The sequence below is a fragment of the Protopterus annectens genome, chromosome 1.part1 (genome assembly GCF_019279795.1).
Source record: "Protopterus annectens isolate FY-2018-M chromosome 1.part1, PAN1.0, whole genome shotgun sequence".
NCBI classification, from domain to species: Eukaryota; Metazoa; Chordata; order Ceratodontiformes; family Protopteridae; genus Protopterus; species Protopterus annectens.
In genome coordinates, this window is record NC_056726.1 from 845,526,145 (window position 1) to 845,548,470 (window position 22,326).

At 39.6% G+C, this 22,326-nt stretch overlaps 1 protein-coding gene across 1 annotated transcript in view; it reads right to left on the reverse strand.

Moving 5' to 3' along the window:
* The window catches only part of LOC122815150 (probable E3 ubiquitin-protein ligase HERC1), a 5,886,073-nt gene that overhangs the window by 1,244,209 nt on the left and 4,619,538 nt on the right, over positions 1–22,326 (reverse strand). Inside the window, exon 60 of the mRNA XM_044087407.1 lies at positions 7,904–8,077. Within this exon, the coding sequence (XP_043943342.1) occupies positions 7,904–8,077 (174 nt within the window). The remainder of the gene's footprint in view (positions 1–7,903; positions 8,078–22,326) is intronic.

Consider the following 22,326-nt stretch of genomic DNA (forward strand, 5'->3'; position numbering starts at 1 on the left):
ACCTATGTAAACACTTTCAAGCAAAAGTCCTAAATTTCTAGATTTTGTTGCATATTTGAGAGCCATACATATGTCCTCTCATTGTTTCCTTCTAAACTGTTTATCCATTCTCTCTCTTCCTAATCTTTTCTAACCTCCTCTGATTGATTCCTATAGGTATCAAACAACATTTTATATGCCCTTCTAATTATATCTTCTGTTCTAGATTTAACTAAACACTCTACCAGACAGGTCTTTCACATAGGATTGCTCTCATATCAATCCCTGATAGGGAAGGCAATCTCTAGCCTGCAGTCCAAATGCCTCCTTGGTCTCTTCCTGTTCTATTACCTCTCCCTCTCTAGTTATTTATTCCTAATAACTTGGTTCCTACCGGTTTTCTCCAGTAAATTCCAGCCCCATCTTGCCTATTCTCCGTAACACTAACTGCAGTCATCCCTATTGGCAAAATATCTTTTCTCCATTCATGTGTTGGCTCAGTCAGTTCTTACAATATAGTCTACTACTTTATGAATATAATATAATATCCTGTATGGCTGTCATTATTATGTTTAAGGATCTGCATACAATATTCCACTATTCCCTTATTTCTTCAATTCCTCCATACTTCATCATCCCTTTCCACTTTGAATTACAGCTTTCTGATTCAGTTATGTATATGAGCAATAACTGTTGAGCTCTAAAATAGCCCTTTAAGTCAAGTAATCCTAAGCCACCTTGCTCTGTTGGAAGGATCGACTTATCCCACTTGACCATTGCACTCGTTACCTCCCAGAGAAAATCCTTCAAATCTTTTTAAATTACTATCCTCATCTTCTCCTCTGGTTGGTTAAATGTGCCTGACTAAAGGTACTAAAAACCATTTACCTTGTTTGTATCTTGCTGTCCATATCCACTTCCATTTTTTCAGTTTTTGTATTATCTTCTGTTTAGCCTCTTCCCACATATCCGCTGCTGCCATAACAGAATATGTCTTAACCCAAACTCCTAAATACTTCATTTCACTGTGTTCCCACAAATATGGGTATCGCTGAAGGAATTCATGTAATGGTACATAGTTTACAGATATTACCTTTCTTTTATCATTGTTAATGTTATATCCTGAAAAAACTGTCTCAAAATGTTCCATAATATTGAGATGTCCTTTTTTTTGTTTTATCAGTAGCAAAATCATACTGTCTGTAAATAAAGCCAACTTTTCTTGATACCAAATCAATTACATCCTTCAATTTCTGAGTACCTTATTTTCTTTGCCAATGGTATGAAATATAATGCAAACAACAAAAAAAGAAAGAGTACACTTCCGCCTGGTTCCTCTTTTCAGACAATTTATTAGAGTAGAACCTTTCCACTTTAATTTTGCCTCCAATCTCTCAGAAATCCTCCTAATTAACCTTGGTATTCTATCAGGAAATGCAAATTCTCCCATTGCCCTACTCATAAAATCTCAGCTTACTCTACTGAATGTTTTATCTGCATCAAGACCCACCAACAACAGCGGTGTTTTCCTACAGTCTCTGCTTCCCTCTGGGTCATCACTGTCTGTTAATTTTGTCACATGTTTGCCTATCAGCCTCAAAACTACACTGATCCATATCTATCAGTTTTGACAACAATGTGGCCATTATTTTAGCTATTAGATTCATAAACGCTTTATACTTGTACTTTAAAACAGAAAGGGGCCCATGTGAAGATAGATCTGATGGGTCTTTACCATCTTTACATATTACAGACACCACAACTTTCTTCCAGGATGTTGAGCTTCTCCTTCTTTAAAAATACCATTAAACAAAACTTTCCAGATGTTTATCACTTTCTTCTCTCCTAGCTTCCAAACTTCCACAGAAGTACCATCTATTCCTGAATACTTTCTTGCAAATTGATACTACATCACCATTTTAATCTCCTGTCCTCCTATTTTATCTGTTGTTGAGTCACCCCTACCTCTAACCTTTGTATACTTAGGTCTTCTATAAATATTTCCATTTGTGCTTTTCTTGATTTCCACATTTCTATGCTTTATTCAAATTTTCAGAAAATTTCTGAAATATCTCTAATACTTCTACAAGATAACTGGTCATTTTTCTTGTTATTGGCTTGTCTGGCAACATTCCTTTTTACTTTCTGTTGCCTAAGTCATTATGCCAAAAGTTTGTATGCTACGGAGTTATTATCAAAAATTATTAGTTATGTACTTATCATAACTTGGTATCTGTGTTGTCTTCTTTCATTCCTCCTCATGGTTGGGTTAACAGATCCGACCCTTGGATCTGACTCAGCCACATTTTTACAGACTAGGACCTAAGTCTCAAGCTCCTCCCACTTCCCATAATGCACTGTCCTTTGACTAACTCCCTCAGATCTAGTTTGCTGCCCAAATAGCTGATAGAGAGCAGAGAAAGTAAAAAAGGAGTATACATTAAGAACCAGAGTCTCAAAACCAGGAACATCAGTTCATAAAAGGTTCTCTCCAGGTCTCCTAGAGCACTGGGTAGAGGGATGGCAGGGAGGGAAGGTGAGGATGTATGAAAGTAGACAACACAGATATCAAGTTATGGTAAGTACATAACTAATAAATCTGATGTTGTCTCCTTCATTCCTCCTCATGGTTAGGTAGAGTTCCCAGCTATACAACTCCTGGGTGGTCTCAAGGAAGGATATGCCGGAGCACTGCCGAACCAAAGGAAGCTCTGCTCCTGGAAACTATGTCTAAGTTGCAATGCAAGACAAAGGTAAGAGCTTTTGGCCAAGTGGCTGCAGCACAGATATCATCTAAAGATGTCCTGGAAGAAAAGGTGGCTGAGGTGGACATAGACCTAGTTGAGTAGGCCTTTGGAGGATGAGGTAGCTGTAATCCATTGATAGTATAAATCAAGGTAATGCAGTCTGTTATCCATTTAGCAAGAGCAACATTTGAAACCACCTAACCTAGATGGTAGAGAGAGAGAAAGACACAAATACTCTTCTGATTTTCAAAAAGGTTTCATTCTATGAAGATAAAAACGTAACTGCCTGTGAACATCAAGTGGATACAACAAACATTCTCCTTCATTAGAGAAATATGGGAAGAAAACTGGTAGTTGCATGGTCTGGTTGAGGTTGGATTCTGTATCTACCTTGGGCATGAAAGAGGGATTAGTACGAAGGTATACCTTATCTTTGTGGAAAATAATGTAAGGAGGCTTAGAAGACAAGGTCCAAATCTCAGAGATTCTCTTTGCTAAAGATATCCTCTCCATGAAAGAAACTTAAAGTCACAATCCCAGGTTGGTTCAAACACTTTTTGAGTTAAGCCTTGCAAGACCACAGTGAGATCCCATGGCAAGGAAGGATCTTTGACTGGCGGCCTGAGGAGGAAGTTCTCTTTCAAGAAGGCCTTGCACAGTTTGGGAGTTGAAGGGGAATTGAAAACACTGCCAGAATGAAAGTTAGAGATGGCTGAAAATTGAAGTTTGATGGTAGAAAAGCTGGCTCCTCCTTTGAAAAGTGATGACAAGGAAGAGAAGGATAGCTGGAATCAGAGCTGAAAAAGGGTCAATGTTCTCTTTCGAGGCCCAGAAGAAAAATTCTTCCATTTACTCCCATAGAATTTTTAGTAGCCAGTTTTTGGGAGGCTAGAATAATGTCTTGTATGGGGAAGCAAAGCTGCTCCGTCGAAAAATCCCTGGAAGTAGAGAAACCAAGTGGTCAATTTAAGAGATGTCTGGGGTGAAAACCATCTATCAGGTGAAAAAGGAGGTCCCATTTGGGTTCCAGAATCCCTGGAGGATATTTCAGGTGATACCAGAGGAAGGAGAACCAAATCTGATGAGCCAATAGGGGCAATGAGGATTATTGAGGACTTCAGATGCTTTGCTTTCTGAAGAAACTTTGGGATCAAGGGTAGTGGGGGATAAATGTAGAAGAGACCCTTGGCCAATCGTGAACCAGAGCATCCCTTGGGAACTCCCCTGGAGAGAGGGATCAGAAGAAAATAATTTATTTATTTCATTTATTTTACATGTGTTTATGGGGAAAGTCTGACTTTGCAAACATTGCCTGTTTTCAGTGGAGGCCCAGGGAGAAAAGCTCCACATAGTACATCATGATACAAAAAATATTCAAAACATTCTATACAAAAATATTCAACAAAACCATTACAAAATACATTTACATAATACACAGAAAGTAAGATACAGGTGGTTAATGTGAGACAGTAATACACACTGAAGTGTGATGCATTATGCAACTGTAGAACTTAATCATGGAATACACTATATACAGCTAGTTATGAGAAAGGACTAGGTACTTATTAAGTAAGTTAGTTGCTGCACTTATTGTTCTGGGCGGATGCAAACAGGTCGCAGCAAGGTTGGCCCCAATGGTTGAAGATCAAATCGGCTACTGACTGGTTGAAGGACCAGGGGTTAGGATGGACTTGCTCAGCTTGTCTACCAGGACATGTGAGTTGCAAGCAGAAAACAGTTCAAAGACATTGCCCATTCCCAGACCCTCATGGCCTCTCTGCACAATGGGTAAAAGCGGGTTCCTCCTTGTTTGTTGCTGTACCACAAACTGACATGTCTGTGTGAATCGCAATAGTTCCTAGGGGGAGAATGTCCTGAAAGGCTTGCAACATAAGGAGGACTGCTCTCATCTCCAGAACACTGACATGCAACCTAATCTCTATGTGCAACTATGTGCCTTGGACCATCTTTCCCTTGAAATGCCCCCCCAACTGGGAAGCATCCATGGTCACTGTGGCTGAGGGGGAAGGAAGGAGGAAGGGCCTGTCTATCATTAGGTCATCCAACAGTAACTACCACTGAAGATGCCTTCTGCATACCAAAGTCAATTTGATAGGAACAGACAGAGGCTGGTAGAGTATAGACTATTGAGTAGCCAGGGTCCATTGAAGAGCTTGCATAAAATACCTTGCAAGAGGGACTAAGAGGATGCCAGATGCCATAGATGCTAGAGCCTGAAATATCAGCCTTGCTGGTGAGCAAGACTGGTTTAAGACAGCTTGAACGTGATCTCTCAGGGTCTGAATGAGACGAATGGGTAGAGCCGCAATCTGGTTCACTGTGTCCAAGGCAGCTCCAATGAATTCTAAACTCTAAACTGAGATGGGTTCAACTTTGTCAGGTTTATGGTGATCGCGAGATGACTGGCAAGGTTGAAGAAGTAATCCCTGGCCTGGAGTAGCTAATGCCTGCCTGGGGCAGTGAAGAGCCAGACGTACAGTTATGGAAACACCCAGCATCTTTGTAGTCTTGAGTGAGCTGTGATTACCGCTGTGCATTTAGTAAACACCCTGGGGGCTGTGGTGAGTCCAAAGGGCAAAGCTCTGAATTGAAAATGACCGGCTCCCAGATGGAAGTGCAGATGACTTCTGGAGCATCAGTCTATTTTGATGTGATAGTAGACATCCTGTAAGTTCACCGAGCACATTCAATCTTCCTTCCATAGCAAGTGTAGAATTGACAGAACCATCATCATTTGGAACTTCACCTTCTTTATGAGCAAATTCAATTTGCTTAGATCCAAAATGGATCGCAGGTCCCCAGTTTCCTTTGTCACTAAAAAGAAGCAAGGGTAAGTTCCAAATCCTCTTTGTTTGGTCGGGACCTCTTGGATGGGTTTTTTTGCAGTAGATTTAGAATTTCTGCTATGACAAACTCCCTCTGAATGGGTGGAATTTCGGTTAGTCTCTTTAACCTCCCTGGTGGAGGAAGGAGAAAGGGAATAAACTAACCACAGGACAAAACAGTGTGCCAGCAAAGAAGAATAGAAATATACAAAAACTAGCTATACATAAATAAATATCTACCACTTTTTTTTTGTTACACTAACAATAAACAGCAATGACAGCTGGATGGGAGGAAGACCTAAAACCAACGGCTAGAAGGAAAAAGTGCAGGCAAAAAACAAACTACCAAGCGAAAGGAAAAAGAAAGGATTCTAGACCTACACACAAAGAAGGGGGAGGAAAGGAACACAAAAAGACATGTATCTGAGAGAAAACCAGACAAAGAAGTTAGCAATCCAACTAGAAAACTCACCAAAGGCTCAAGACTCAACCACGTCTGACACTCCTGTGCGGTAAATGAGATCTGAGGGAGTTAGTCATGGGACAGTGCATTATCGGAAGTGGGAGGGGCTTGAGACTTGGATCCTAGTCTGTAAAAATGCATCCAAGTCAGATCCGAAGGTTGGATCTGTAACCCAACCATGAAGAGGAATGAAAGAGACAACATCAGATCAGTTGCTTAACAGCAATCTTTCTAAACTCATGCATGTAATGCAGATAGCCCCTTATTTCCTCCTTAGTAATCTGCAGTTGCACCTCTTCTTACTCTGTGAGATTCTCCTTATTCTGCAATACTTTAACCTTTGTCAGCTCTTCTTAGATAATTCTTATCCATATCTCTTTTTCTTTTATTTCGACCCTATTTTTAAATGTCACTTTCATTTTACCCCACTCAGTAGCTATACCTTCTGAAAAATTTCTATCTTCCCTATTAGCTCTCAAATAATTGCCAAAGCCCATTCCTTTAATTTCTCTCTTTTTAAGACGTAAGGTGGGTAAGAGCCATTATCTTATTTTTGCTTCATAATTATGCATTTTTGCCTTAGTTGTTATTGGTGTCTGATTTGAAATAGTTATTGGATGTATGTTGAAGATTTCAATTTAATGCACATGTTCCTATTAAATATAATCTCTGTCTAGTCTATAATCATTTAGTTTAGTTACTTGTTTTTTTTACAGCCAGAGAAGAGCAACCTTTCTGTAAAAGTAGAATCAACCACCTTTGCCTAGTTTCTAAATACAGTTAATTTCAAAAATGGCAGGTTTAGAAGCTGATGATAAATCTAATCAAGAAATCCTATTATCCACTGTGCAGAGCCATGGTGAAAGACACTATCCTGGCTTGTATATCCAGGGCATCATAATCAGACCTGAGAAGTAGATGGCATGCATTTGAAATCTCAGAAGCAAATACAGGAGTGAAGGAACAGATGATGAGCAAATGGTGAGGAGGGAGAGGAGTGGGATATCACTGGTGTTACGGGGGGGGGGTCTGTAACTAAGCAGCTCAGTTAGTCTGCTATATCATCAGCTTCCACAGAAGTAATTAGGTACTAATCATTTACTAATTTCCATTTCAACTCACTGGCAGACAGATACATTTCTCATATACTTGAGGTTCCCTGCCCCACCATGAACTGAAATACATAAATGGTTAAGAGAGTCCAAGTCATTAGTATTTCAATTAAAACTCTAACATGGATTTTAAATATATTAGTAAGTCAAAGTATTGGAATCAGCAGTAATAATAGTATATTCTCTACCTTTCCTCCTAAGAATTTGTATACTACTTTGTAACCTTTTTAATCTCTTCTTCAATTATTACCCTTTCTATGGAATGTAGTTTGTCGTGGTCCTCTTAACTCTACTAAAACACAACCATCACTTAAATTGTTTATGTGGAACACAATCAAACTAAGGAAAAGGAGGAAGCACTGCAAACAAAAAATGATGACCCATCATGAATGTTATGTATGCCATTCAAGAGACATGACAGAGTATCAAAGTCATTCCGCTCAAAGTTAGAAAGAGAATTCCTCTCACAAACCCACCAAGAGCACCCATATTTGATGCATCAGCCTGTTTTCTTTGTGGGGTATTTTGTAGCCTGCAGGCATTTCTCATGTAGACACTACAAAGGCACAGATACTGTAGTACCAACAAGAGAAAGTGACATGTTAACTAAATGATAACCAACAGAGACAACAGTGTAAATGCAAGAAAAGGAAAATGCTAACATTAAGGATGAAAATATTAAGTCAATTTCAATTGCTTTTTCTAAACTTCTCAAACATTACTGGACTTACTAATTTAACAAAGCCAACTACTTACCTTCTCATATTCATACTGTTCCTTTAATAGTTGGGGCAGTCTTTCCAAAAGCACTCTCAAACAAGGTGCCTTGTTCAATCCTATAATGCCCTTTGTCCTGAGGGCTGATCGACAGGAAGCTAAGATTTGATTTTCAGAGATCCATTCTGGAGAGCAGTGAATAAGCAAAATATCCTGAAAATAAATTAAAGATTTAAAGAATCAGTCTGTTTACATTCTTAATGTATAGGAAATAATCACAAGTTTCAATTACATCACAACAATTTTACCTGTAAGATTCTTACAACCAAATAAAAAAGAAATTACACAGAGTCAAAAGGACTGTTAATCTTAAAAAAGAAGGTTCGAGTTTAATCATTATATCATAAAACTTGGTCAGGAATTGACTAATTAGCCAGCATTGTGGCACAGAGGGCTAAAGCCCTAACTACAGCCCAGGCAAACAAGGTTCGATTAGCATCAAAGGTGCTGACAGGGAGAGATGGGTGTGCCCCACTCTGGGGAGGGCATTCTTACACTCCAAAAAGGGAAGTGGTCCATAGAGGGGGAGTAGTCCTCAGACATCTTAAATGAATGTGGGGGGAGCGGGAGGCTATGTCATAAATTTACCCAGCAGCAGAAGCCATGGGCCAACACCCCCCCACTCCCCATAGCATGCCCTTAACATCTAGACTGGACCCAGTTCACTCACAGAAGAAGTCCAGGGAAGGAAGGAGGAGCAGGCAGACCAGGCAATGGACAAGGGCACTGTAATGGTTAGAAAGGATGAACCAGTAAGGGGTGGTAAAAATGAGTACCTTTTCATTTCCAATAAATTAATAACAACTATACAAGACAATATAACTGATCCTTATTACTTCTCTAACCACACAAAGATTCAACTTTATTTAGATCTAAATGAGTTCTATGAACTTCGAAATTCTGAAAGCAACTGGACATTAAATCTCAAAGTATTACAAAAAGATGATGACGGGAAAGATTTTTATATAATTATCAATAATTTCTGCAAAAAAAAGAACTGAAATAAAACCTGGTATTCAATTAGCTGTTTTAAAAAATGTATTTTTTTTTCATTTAAGTGTGCTTACTGGTGTAGTACATTAGACCACTTGAAGGTACAGCCCAACTAAAACTCAGCTGAGAAATCTTATTAATAAATCTTGTTTTTACAAAAGAATAGATGAACAAAAAGAAAAATACATTAAAAAGATAATTACTGACCTTGAAAACACTGACATTTCAAACAATAATGAAGACACTTGGCTGACATTCAGAAAGACTTAGCATGATGGAGAAGCCTTAAAAAATTATCCACAGTGCCAAGCTTTTCCAATTCAGAGACCACTTTACTGATGAGGTTTTACTTCCTTGCAGTAACCTCACTGTGGAGGGCAGTCACGGGAGTAGAGTTAAATGCTAATGAAGAATTCCAGGGGAGTAACTAATGCTTATTAGCCAAATGCTCTCCCCTTGAAATGTTCAAGGCTTCAGATTTGTTTGGCTGAATGATTCAGAGACTCCCTCGGTGGAGCAAACTTTACTTTAGATAGAAAAAATGACCACACTAAAAACACAGCAATCACCCATTCACTCCTATGGTAATACTCATGGTATAGGTAAGCTCAGCAAAGTCATGGGGGGGGGGTGTGGAGTTTAGTGGTGTGAGTGAATAAGTGAGAGTACATCCACACACATGCATATGTAAGTAGGTAAATACTGTATCAAGGGATTAAATAAATAACTACTTAGACCAAATTATTTTTCTGTTATCAGATTCTCAACAAAATGCTTCTTTGTTAAAACCAATACAAGCCCTGGAAATTAGGTAAGTGACAGAGTGACTAAACATTAACAAAGTATCTGGCCTATATGGCTTTATATCAGACTTTTACAAAACATTTTTCAAGTACTATCATAAAAATATTGATTAAAGTTTTTTAAAAAATATTAAAAGCAAAAATCATATTTAACTCATATTTAAAAAGAACTAAAACCATTATAATTCCTTAAGCAGATACAAATTTATTTGATGCTATAAAATACAAATTTCACTTAATGGCCTAGATATTAGAATACCTGCAGCAATTTCTGTTTATAGACTCAAAGAATATCATGCCACATAGGCTACAGACTGCCTTCCCTGGGGCTTGACCTCAGAGTACAAAGAGAAAGGGATATTGGAATTTTAAGGAAAGATCTGCTCTGGCAGAGTTTTTAGCTGAAGCTAGACCAGAAGCAGCTGTTAAAAAGAGGGATAATTAGTGGGACATATAAAATACTGCACGATAACTATAATAATCAGAAGATATTATCAAAGATTAGGAAGAGAGACTGGAAAAGCAATTTACAAGAAAACAATGGGAAGACATGCATGTCACAAATCTGCAACCAAGTCCAAAAGGTTTGGGATCTTTATTTGGAAGTGTTTGCATAGGCATTTTTACGCCCCAAATGTTAGAGGAGTGATGGAGAAGAAAGAGGTAACTGGGAACATATATTTTCGAAGTGCAATAAATACCGGGTGAGCAAATGACTGTAAGTAAGGAAACAATTATTTTGAGCTGGGATATAGAATCTGAATTGCCTAGATACAATAAGGCCTTATTAAGTTTAATTCTGTTGGCTGCTAAAAAGTAGTTACTAGAAAATGGAAATCAAAGTATACAACAAATATATCTGAGATACTGAATATTATAAAAGAGATAAAATAACTGAAAAAGGAGGAAATTACTGAGAAGTAAATGGAAATTGTGGGAACAATACATGCAGAATAATATTTAAGATGAGAAGGAGTGAGGTTTAAGGAAAGGCAGGAATTCCACAGTTTTTTGTAATGTTAGACTGATGACAGTAGCAAAGAAAATATATTTATTTTATTTATTTATTTATTTTACATTTGTTGACTGGGCTAGTCCAACTGGATACATGTCCATTTTCAGTGGAGGCCCGAGGAGAAAAGCTCCAAGATCATGGTTACAAAAACAAATATAATTGCAAAGTTGAAACAAGTAGATACACTGACGTTGATGCATACTGTATTTAAATGGGAAAATGTTATAATGCTTTATTTCTTTTCTGGTAATGTATGTTTGCCTATGTCTTAAGTGATGATTTATTTATTTATTTATTTATTTTTATTTTACATTTGTTGACCGGGATTGTCCGACTGGATGCATGTCCATTTTCAGCTGAGGCTCGGGGAGAAAAGCTCCAAGGGTAAGCAGATACAGCATTACATAATACCAGCATTACAAATTACAAACAGACTATTTACAGAGATTACATAAGTAAGCAAGTTAAACAAGTGCCACAGGTTACAGTTAATCCTGAGCACAAGTCAGGATTAAATTAAATTACACAGTAAACTGGTTAACAGATTTTTACACATTCTAGAGACAGTTAGCCAGGCTTGATACATTGACATAGCCAGTTAAGTGACAAATGTTGTTTGAGTCTAGTTTGAAATTGACCTAAGGTGGAAAGTAAGGTAATATCAGCTGGAAGAGATTTCCAGGATCTACTTACAGAGTTTGCAAAGAGAGAATCACCGGCTGTGTTATTAATTTTGCTAGTCTGATTTAGGATCAGACGATGTTCAGAAAGCCAGTTTTCTATTGTATTAAAGGTGGTCTGGGTAGCTGACCATAACTCTACTGGAGATGTGGCTGAGCAAATCAGAGTAGAGTCATCAGCATATTTGATACAGCTGACTTTTGGGATGACAGTATAAAGGTCGTTAATGAAGATGGAGAACAGCAAGGGCCCTAGTATAGAGCCTTGTGGTACTCCAAGGGTAGAAGGTTAGAGAGTTTGTTCTGCCAGAGGACAGCCTGCTGCCGACCATTCAGGTAGGATTGAAACAATTGGAGGGCTCCAGTATCTAGACAGAATGTTTGCAGGGTGTGGATTAAAAGTTGGTGATCAACCATATTGAATGCCTTGGAAAGATCCAAAAAGAAGGCTGAGGATATATAATTATTGTTGCGATTATGGTTTATGGTGTTAGTAAAGGCTAGGAGGGCTGAAGTAGTCCTGTGATGAGGATGGAAGCCATGCTGAGTGTCTGCCATAAGGCGATTTTGGATTAGGTGGTGCATGAGTTGTCTATGAATACATTTTTCCATAATCTTTGCAAGTGGAGAGAGTATAGCTATTGTCCTATAATTGGAGAATTCAGTAGAGCTGCCTCCTTTGTGAAGTGGGATTACATAGGATATTTTTCAGATGGTGGGAATTTTAGCTTCTACTATGGCTCGATTGATTAGTATTGAGACGGGGTAAGCAATAGCATCAAGTGATTTTTGTAGGTACTCGGCAGGGAGTTGATCAGCAGAAAGTGTAGTGGGTTTTAATTTTTTGATCAAGGTACGGATAAGTGAAGTGGCGACTGGTTAGAATCTGAATGCGAGTATGTTTCTAGGGGTGCTACTTTCAGGACCAGAGGAGCTAGGAGGTAGTTGGCTAGCTAGGGCTTGAATTGTCTCAGTAAAGAATTGGTTAAAACTATCAGAAACATCTTCAGGGGTTTTATCAATAGTAGCAGCAGGTATTAGGGTTGAAGTTTGTCCAGGATGTAGTAGATTATTTAAACCTGCCCAAAACTTCTGAGGGTTATTTTGATTTACTGTCTGTAAATTACGGTAGTTTTGTTTTTTGTCTTGTAAAATTGATTTTTTGGTTTCATTCCTGGATTGCCTGTATTTAATGTGATCTTGAGGGTCTTTAGAAGAATGCCATAAAGCCCATACTTTGTTTCGAAGGGTAATTTTGAGTTTAGACTCTATAGAAAGCCATGGTGCAGTTTTTGCCTTGGTTCTCTTTGAACGAACAGGTGCATGCAAATCAAGGATCTCAAGGAATTTGTCGTTAAGGTATGCTACTGCTTCCTCTAAGAGGAGGTGTTTCAGAATAGACCAATTACATGAGTTTAGTTCTTGTTGGAATTTGGCAGGGTCAAAGTTTTTATTGTTTCTAACCTTTCTGAGTAAGGGTTGTTGGGAATTAATTGTTTTGTGCTTAATTACATATGTGAGAAGGTGATCGCTTAGGCCATTAAGGAGGGTACCAGAGGTGTACAGTTGGGGGTGACTGTTTATGAGTACCCAGTCAAGTATATGTTCTTTTTGGTTGGGTTACCTATCCTGGTAGGGGTGGATATGATTTGTGTAAATGCATGCAGGTTAATATGGGTGGTTGGGGATTCTGAGGAACAGGTGCCCCAGTCTATGTTAAAGTCTCCAAGTAGTAGGGTTTCTTGGGGGTAGTGGCATGATAGCCAGTGCAGGATATCTTCAAATGTAGATATATTGTTACCTGGGGGAATGTACATACAGATTATATTAATGCAATTATTTTTATTAAGTTGCAATTTGGTGGCAAGAATCTCTGAGTTATTAATCTGAGGAGGTTGTATTACATATATGGTGACATTCAACTCAGATTTATAGAGTACAGCTACCCCACCCCCCTTCCTCGAAGCACGATCCAGCCTGTGTATGTTGTACCCAGGTGGTAACACTTCATTGTCTTTAGTGCTAGGTTTTAACTAGGTTTCAGATAAACACAGAATCTCAGGGGAGTGGGCATCCACTTGATCTAATAAAGGTATTTAAAAAAAAGAATATTACACCACATATAGTCAATCCTTTTCAGTTGGGTTTTAGCCAAACAAGACAAAGAATCAAACCATCAGACTTGAACGTTTACAAATTTTATTACAGGTACTTTGGACCAAAATATTTATTCTGGTTGTTGATGCATTTAAAGAATTTGACATAATTTACATATTATTTATTTTCTGTAATGCTATGAACAAAGTTTACAACATGTTACAGTTTTATACAAGATTTTATCTATACAATTCATTATAAATAAATGTATAACACAGCCGATATATAGTAAAACTGGTGTTAGACAAGGTTGCCATCTTTCACTATACTTGTATACTTTATCTACTGAACCCATATTTTGTATTTAATGCAAAAAGCATATTACACTTTAACAATATTTGCAGATGATGTTATTTGTATGGCATGCCCAGACACTGATATATCACAAGAAATGTAAATTCAACACAATTGTTTTAATAGAATTTTAAATATAAACTGAACTTACAGAAGACAGATATTTTCTCAGTAGATGAAAATTGCACAAATACTGATTCATTTGAATTGTAAGAAACTACAGTAGTCTTAGTAAACTTACCATAACAGTAGATGTTTGCATAGATCACTGCTGCAGTAGCCTTCGTTACTATGGGTTATATCCAGCCTACGATATAACAGCAGTCTAGCTTCCAAAGCTTAATGAGGCTGGAGGAAGGAAGTGTCTATACTCCAAATGGAAATATGTGACGACTACTCAGAAATTGTCTGCTTTCACACAAGTTGTCTTTTTTTCTTACTTTTACAAGAAATTAATAAATGATCAGAATTTCTATAGGTTTTAACTCAGGTTTTACAGGCAAAGTAAAACTCCCACATAGAAGCCATACTGTTATAACAATACGGCTTCTATGTGGGAGTTTGACTTTGCCTCTCTTTTTAAAGGAAGGTATTATGACCTCAGTGAGTGCTGATTGGAAGTTATATAGTATTTAAATGTATGTTGACTGTTATTTGTTTTCGAACATCTGAAGAAGCTTGTATGCGAAAGCGCTTACCTACATTAAACTCATTTTACGAATTATTCATTTTGTGGACTGCATGGTTCGTTCACTGCTCTTCTCTCTGCTGCTGTTCTTTACAAGAATGTTTTCCCTTCTGCAGTATAAATCCATTTACTTCCTGCAAGATTTTAGTTCTACCAGAACTGTATGCACTTACAATTGTTGATGCAGATACTTTACTGTATATGCCTGTGTTGTAATGGTTTGCTGTTTCTAAGAAATGTAAATGTTTGTCTGAAATTCACTTGTTACTATAAATGTATTGTGATGCAGTTTTTCTCCTTGGGCCTCCCCTGAAAATGGGCTTTTCTCAGTCAACAAAGACAAACAAATAAATAAATACACTATTGTACATGGAGGTAAACTGATCTGATATAATCTCCACAGCTGGGCTAAATTCTGGAAGCCACCTGATTCAATTTCCATTTGTAAAAGTTTGTCCTGCTCCTGCTTTGCCTTTCTGCTACAACACTTTGCTCTGATGGACTGTAAAGAGTCTGTAGAGTGTGACTGGGCTGAATTGCTATAAAAACAACACCAAAGTTGAGCAGAAAAACGACCTTTATAACAACACAAAGCTTTCAGGTATTACACCCTTTCTCAATGCTTAATATAGGTTCATTTAAAAACACAGTTTAAATAGGAGTCATAAAAGTCACATGACACGCAGCCCAAGCATCATATGAACAATTTAAAGCAATAATACAAAATACAAAAATATATAAAAAAAAATTTATACTATTATACTACAAAATGTACATATATTAATCATTACTTTAACCTGGTGCGCTGTATCTCAATTAGTACAGGCTTTAAGGAAAAGTACAGTTTTGTACCTACCATAAATGTAGATGTTCGAGGATCCACATTGCTGCAGTCATAACCTGTGGGTAGTCCGCTGTCCTCGGTCGGCCCGAATACCAAAGTGTTAGGCTGGCGTCGGTCATGGTCGCTCAGATCTGACGTCAGTATGCAGTGGTACTAAAGCGCATGACCGACGCCATATCCTCAGTCTTTCTTGCCCCAGATGTCAGAAGGTAGCCAACAATAGAAAAATACCCAACCACCAATATAGAAAAAATAATTACCCCAAAAACAACACAGCAACCCTAAACTACAGAGGGGAAGGAGGGAGGGAAAATTGGACTGCAGCAATGTGGATCCTCGAACATCTACATTTATGGTAGGTACAAAACTGTACTATGTTCTTCGTCTCACATTGCTGCAGTCATAACCTGTGGGTAGAATCCCAAAGCAAAGGTAAGGGAGGTTGGCAAAATCAGAAAGCATTAGGAGCTGTTAACATGCCCTGTAAAACTGCAGTGGCAAACCCAGCCCTAGATTTGGAATAAAGAAGGAGATGGTAATGCTTAGAAAAAGTGTGCACTGAACTCCAAGTAGCTGCCTCCAAAATATCCTTAGTAGCTACTCCCCTTAAGAAAGCAGTAGAAGTGGCAGTCGCCCTAGTGGAATGAGGTCTGATCCCAGCCGGAACATCCTTTCCATGATGAGAATAACAAAAAGCAATACAATGGCCAATCCACGTAGAAATAGTTTGTTTTGAAACAGGTTTTCCTGGTGAACCCAAGGCAAAAGAAATGAATAACTGTTGAGACTGCCTGAACCCTTTAGTTCTGCTCAAGTAGTAACGTAACTGCCTGTGAATATCCAAAGAATGCAAAATTTTTTCCCCTTTATTTTGGGGATCAGCATAAAAAGTAGGCAAATGAATAGATTGGTTTAAAGCCACATTAGAAACAACTTTAGGCATAAAAGTAGGATTAGTACGCAGGGATACCCTATCCTTATGAAATATCAGGAAGGGCTCAACTGCCATGAGAGCCTGTAATTCAGATACCCTCCTAGCAGACGTAATGGCCAACAAAAAAGCAGTCTTCCAAGACAAAAACTTCAACTCAGATGTAGCTGCAGGTTCAAAAGGAGGTAAAGTAAGCTTTTCCAACACAAAATTGAGATCCCAGGAAGGAGTAGGAGCTCTACGTGGGGGTCTTATGTTCTTTGCCCCTCTAAGAAATTGCTTAAACAAAGGGTGAGAGAATAATGGTGGGTCACAGTCATAGTGAGCAGAAATAGCTGCAGCATGAACTTTCACGGAGGAGAAAGACAAACCCTTGTCTAATAATTCTGTAAGGTACTGTAGTGTAACACTCAAATTAGGCACTGAAACATCAAAGCTCTTTGTTGTGCTCCAAAGAAAAAATCTCCTCCATTTATCAGCATAAACTTTCCTTGTACTAGGCAGGCTGGCTTCCAAAATAACATTCAAAACTTGTTGAGGAAGCTGCGACCCCCCAGGGTCTAAGACAGAATATGCCAGGCTGTCAGATGCAGGGACTGTATCTTGACATTGAGGAAATGATTGCTTGCCTGGGACAAAAGGTGTGGAATTAATGGCAAAGGCCAAGGAGGCTCCCGTACTAAACTCCTCAGCAGAGGGTACCAGTGCTGACGTGGCCAATCTGGAGCTATTAGAATCATGCAAGGCTTGTCCTGTCTGACCTTCAAGAGCACCTTGGGAAGGAGAGGCAGAGGCGGAAAGGCATAGACGTGAAGGTTGTTCCAACTGAAAGATAGAGCATCCACTTTCCAAGCTTTTGAGTGAAACATCTTTGTGCAAAATTTTGGTAGTTGGAAATTTAGTGGAGAAGCGAACAGATCTATGTCTGGAGTTCCCCAAGTCACTGTCAACTGTTGAAATACATGAGGATCCAATTTCCACTCGTGGGGATCCACCATCTGTCTGCTCAAAACATCTGCTAAGGAGTTCTGTGCTCCTGGCAGAAACCTTGCCTGAAGAGTGAGGTGCAAACTCAGAGCAGTCTCCCACAAAATCATAGCTTGTCTGCAAAGAGGGTACGAATGGGTTCCCCCTTGCTTGTTGATGTACCACATGACTGTTTTGTTGTCTGTTTGAATCAACACCTGTCCCGGTTGAAGTAGATCCTTGAAAGTCATCAGTGCAAATTGAACTGATAACATCTCCTTCATGTTGATATGCAAATGCCGTAGTCTGGGAGGCCACGTGTCTTGAATCCATTTCCCATTGAAGTGTGCTCCCCAAGCCATGTCTGAGGCATCTGTCGTTAAGATCTGACTCGCCTCTGGTCGGGTCACAGAGAGTCCCTTGTTTAGGTGACATTCCTGAGCCCACCACAAAAATTCCCTTTGGATGCAAGGTATTATCTGAATGACAGTGTCCAAATCGTGGCAGTGTTGAGTCCATACACTTTTGAGATACCATTGTAGCTTCCTCATATGAAGTTTGGCATTGGAAAGTACCAGAATACAAGATGCCATGAACCCCAAGGCTTGAAGGACTGTCCTTGCAGTCAGCCTGGACAGTAGGGATAATTGCTGGAAGTAAAGGGGAAGATTTCTTTGTTTGTCCGGGGTCAGAAAAGCCATCTGAGAGGCTGTATTCAGTCTCACACCCAGAAAGCACATGTCCTGAGAGGGTACTAGACTGGACTTTGTTTCGTTCACAGAATACCCTAGGCACCTTAGCACTGCCATTACATACTGTAGATGCTGAAGTAATTTGACTTTGTCTTGAGCAAGAATCAGGCAATCGTCCAGATAAGGATAAATTTGTATTCCTCTTAGTCGTAAGAAGGCTATCACAGGAGCCAGGACCTTTGTGAACACCCTGGGCGCAGTAGATAAGCCAAAGGGCAATGCAGAGAACTGATAATGAAAAGTACCAGCCCGAAAACGCAGGAACCTCCTGCAGCTGGGCCTGATAGGAATGTGAAGATAAGCCTCTTTGAGATCCAGAGTTACCATCCAGTGATCTTTGCCTAGCAGAGGCAGAAGTTGCTGCAAAGTTAACATCTTGAATTTTGGAATGTCTAGGTATGTGTTGAGAATAGACAAATCCAGAATTGGCCTCCAAGTGTTTCCTTTCTTTGGCACAAGGAACAGGTGAGAATAAAATCCTAGGCCTACTTCTGACGGAGGGACCCCCTGGATAGCCCCCATTTTTAAAAGTAAAGAAATCTGCTTGTGAGCCTCCAGCTTTTGCATGCCTTTGAAAGGAGGCAAGGTGTGAAAATAAAACTTGTAGCCTCGATCTATAATGTCCAACACCCATTTGTCCTGGGTGGCTAAAAGCCAATTTTGCTTGAAAAGTGCCAACTTTCCTCCTAGAGGAGCTGCCAGACAGGAGGGATCTGGCAGCTGGAGATACAGGTCATTGGGTCTGTTTACGAAAAGGCTGACCCCTGCCCTCACCAGAAGATTGTGCAGGGGAACTCCACGTCCTAGGTCTGAAAGAACCCTGAGCATGAGCTCTGCCCCTACCACGTCTAGATCTGCCCCTAGACTGTAAATCAGAAGAAGGATAAGCCCATCCTTTTGCAGGCCAATTCCTGCTAAACTTAGGGGGCTGCACTTGTAAAAATTCCTTAACTGTCTGCATGGACTTAGCTTTGTCTTCCATTTTCTTCAAAACTGATTCCACAGGAGAACCAAAAAGAACCTCAGATTGAAGGGGAGCATCCAAAATTCGAGCTTTAACATGCTCTGACAAATTCTGATCCTTAAGCCAAGTGTGCCTACGAATAACTGAACCAGTGGCAGCCACCCTGGAAGAAGCCTGAAGAGCATCAAAGCCACACTGCAAGGAATGCTTACCTACCTGATCAGAGGCATGAACTAAATCCTGCAATTCCTTACACTCTATGCCCTCTGCTAAAGCATCTACCTTAGATTTCAACTGACTTAACAAAAAATTCTGGTACTTCAACATATGAAACTGGCAATTTAAAGCTCTCATAGCTAGAGTGGAGGAGGTATACACTTTTTTACCCCACCTATCCAAAGCTCTAGAATCTTTATCCAGAGGAACTGGATTCTTTACAACAGAAGCCCTGACACCCTTAGGTCCCTGGCTAATAGTTTCCGGGTCAGCTCTAGGACTCTTATACAAATATTTATGAGCCTCTGGAACTCTGTAATACCTGTCTGGCTTGACAGGGGCAGGAGGTAAAGAATCAGGATTAAGGGAAGCCTCAGAAAAAACATCCTGAACAACATCCAAAACAGGGGGAATGGCCAAGGGCCTATGCTGTGGTAAAAACAAAAATTCCCTAAGCCTCTTACGAGAATCTGAGAAATCCTGACCTTCCCACTTAAAATGCTCCCTCATGGAATGCAGGGTTTCAGAAAAGGAAAAATCCTCTGGAGGAGAAGCAGAAGGACAGGAATCCTCTGCATCCGAATCAGAATAAGGAGGAAAATCCTGACCGTCTTCAGCTGAAGACACAGAGTAATCTGAGGAATGCTCCAATCCCTCCACCTCTGTCTCCACCCTAGGCCTCTTATCCGGAGGGGGCATAGAACCTCTGATTAAAGTAATCAAATCCTCTGCCATTTTCAGCATATGTTTTTTAGGAACTGAACCTGCAGAACTAGGGCTGACGCCTGTGCCAGAAAGACCAGGCCTGGCTTTAGAAGGGGCTTTAGTGACAGAAGAAGAAGGCCTAACAACCTTGTGTAAAGAAGGAACTACAGAAACTTGAGAGGCCCCCTCGGCCTGACCTAACTCCTGGGAGGCCATTTCCTGTAAGATTAAAGGCTCCCCCTGAGATTCAGCTGAAACCTCGTCTGATTCCACAGATTCCACAGTAGTTTCCAAAGAACCGGCGTCCGCAACGGACGACTCATCCTGCTTGGATTTTAACGATTTCTCTTTTCGCTTCTTAGCGGTAGCGGGCGTCGGAGGATCCGACGGCATGTTGTAGTTACACTGCTTACCGAAAACAAGTCTAGCACAATTTAACCTGCGTTTAATGGTGCGCTTATTAAATCTAGCGCAAAAGCGGCACCCGACTACGACGTGCTCAGGCCCCAAGCAAGGAATACAGAGAGAGTGGTAGTCCCTATGAGGTATCTGTTTCCCACAAGAAATACAATTATTAACTTTTTCTGACATCTGGATTTAACTGAGGCAAGAAAAGACAAAAATATTCCCCAACGGGGTACTTAGCCCAACTTGGTCTTCGGTCTGAAACTCAGAAACGAAAATTTCAGGACGCCGAACGGCACTTGCAAATGCTGCTTCTGCTTCGGACCATGCGGCAAGAAAAACTGAGGATATGGCGTTGGTCATGCGCTTTAGTACCACTGCGTACTGACGTCAGATCTGAGCGACCATGACTGACGCCAGCCTAACACTTTGGTATTCAGGCCGACCGAGGACAGCGGACTACCCACAGGTTATGACTGCAGCAATGTGAGACGAAGAACATCAGTAGAATTCAAGCCGGGTGAACTATCAGCTGAAAGTCTGATAATCCATTTAAACTCTCTTATTTCCAATAAATTTCCCATATCACCTCCTCTAATGGATGGACGGATAATGTCAATCACCCTAAATTTAAATTTATAATCTAAACCATATACACCAATATGTTTAAGTAATGCATTATTCTCACGTGCCCTTCTAATCTCAGACTTGTGTTCTATTATACTTTATTTTAACTTCCTAGTGGTTTTGCCAATATAAAATGAACAACAGGCAGTACAAGTTGCTAAATACACCACGTTGTTAGTAATACATGCAGCCGACACGTCAAATGTATAAACTTTATGTGTTACTGGATGAGTAAACGTACTATTACCAAATGTTTCATCAGAATTAACATTCATAATATTACCACAACAAGTACAATTACCACATCCAAATGTACCTTTCCTCCCTAAAGTACACTGACCTTCTGGTTCTACCCTAAAATCTTTATAGCATAACATACTCTTCATTGTCTTCATATTCCTATACGCAAATCTTGGTCTATCATCTAAAACTGCCCTGATTTCATTAGATGCCATCAAGACCGTCCAGTATTTCTTAATAATACTCCTAACTATCCGCGTCTTAGTATTATGTATTACTAACAACGTGGTATATTTAGCAACTTGTACTGCCTGTTGTTCAGCTTTGTGTTGTTATAAAGGTCGTTTTTCTGCTCAACGTTGGTGTTGTTTATTGGAATTAATATCACAGCGTTTTGTGTTTAGTTCTGAATTGCTATATGCCAAGCTACTATGGCTAATCTGCACAAAGGGTATGATCTGTTTTATGAATCACATTCACTGTGGTGGTGTCTGCAATAATTTTAGAAGTCCTAGGGGCCACAGATGTCTTCAGAGATTTGATTGCATTCATAACTATTAATATTTCTTTTACATTTGTGTGTTTTGGCCTGTCTTTTTTGTTCCAAAGTCCCTGCATTTTTACCCACAGGAGACAGCTCCCCAAGCACACTCTGAGACATCTGTTGTTATAGACTGCATTGGAGTTGGACTGGGAGGTCTAGATTCAGATCAAACTGATCTCTACACCAAGTCAATTCTGTTTTTAAAAACTCAAAACTGGGTGCTGATATTTGAACCTGCAGATTTTAGGTACCGTGAATGATTCTCTTGTGGAATCTGGATAAAGGAATTATGCATGAGAATCACAGAAGCTATGAATTTTAATAAGCTGAGAAATTCCCTTGGTGAAGTCCTACACACTGAGTGGAAAATCTCAGAAAAAGATCTAGATATTTTTTCCGCCATGGAAGAAAAAAGAAAGTTATGTACTAACCATAATATGCTAGATCCATGTTGTCTTCTCCTGCCTGTCTCAAATTATGGGTTCCTTGGATCTGACATCAGCTATACCAGGAATTTCAGCTTGAATGCTCTGGCTCCCATAGTGCTAGCAAGCCTACTACTCCTCAGATCAAGTCTG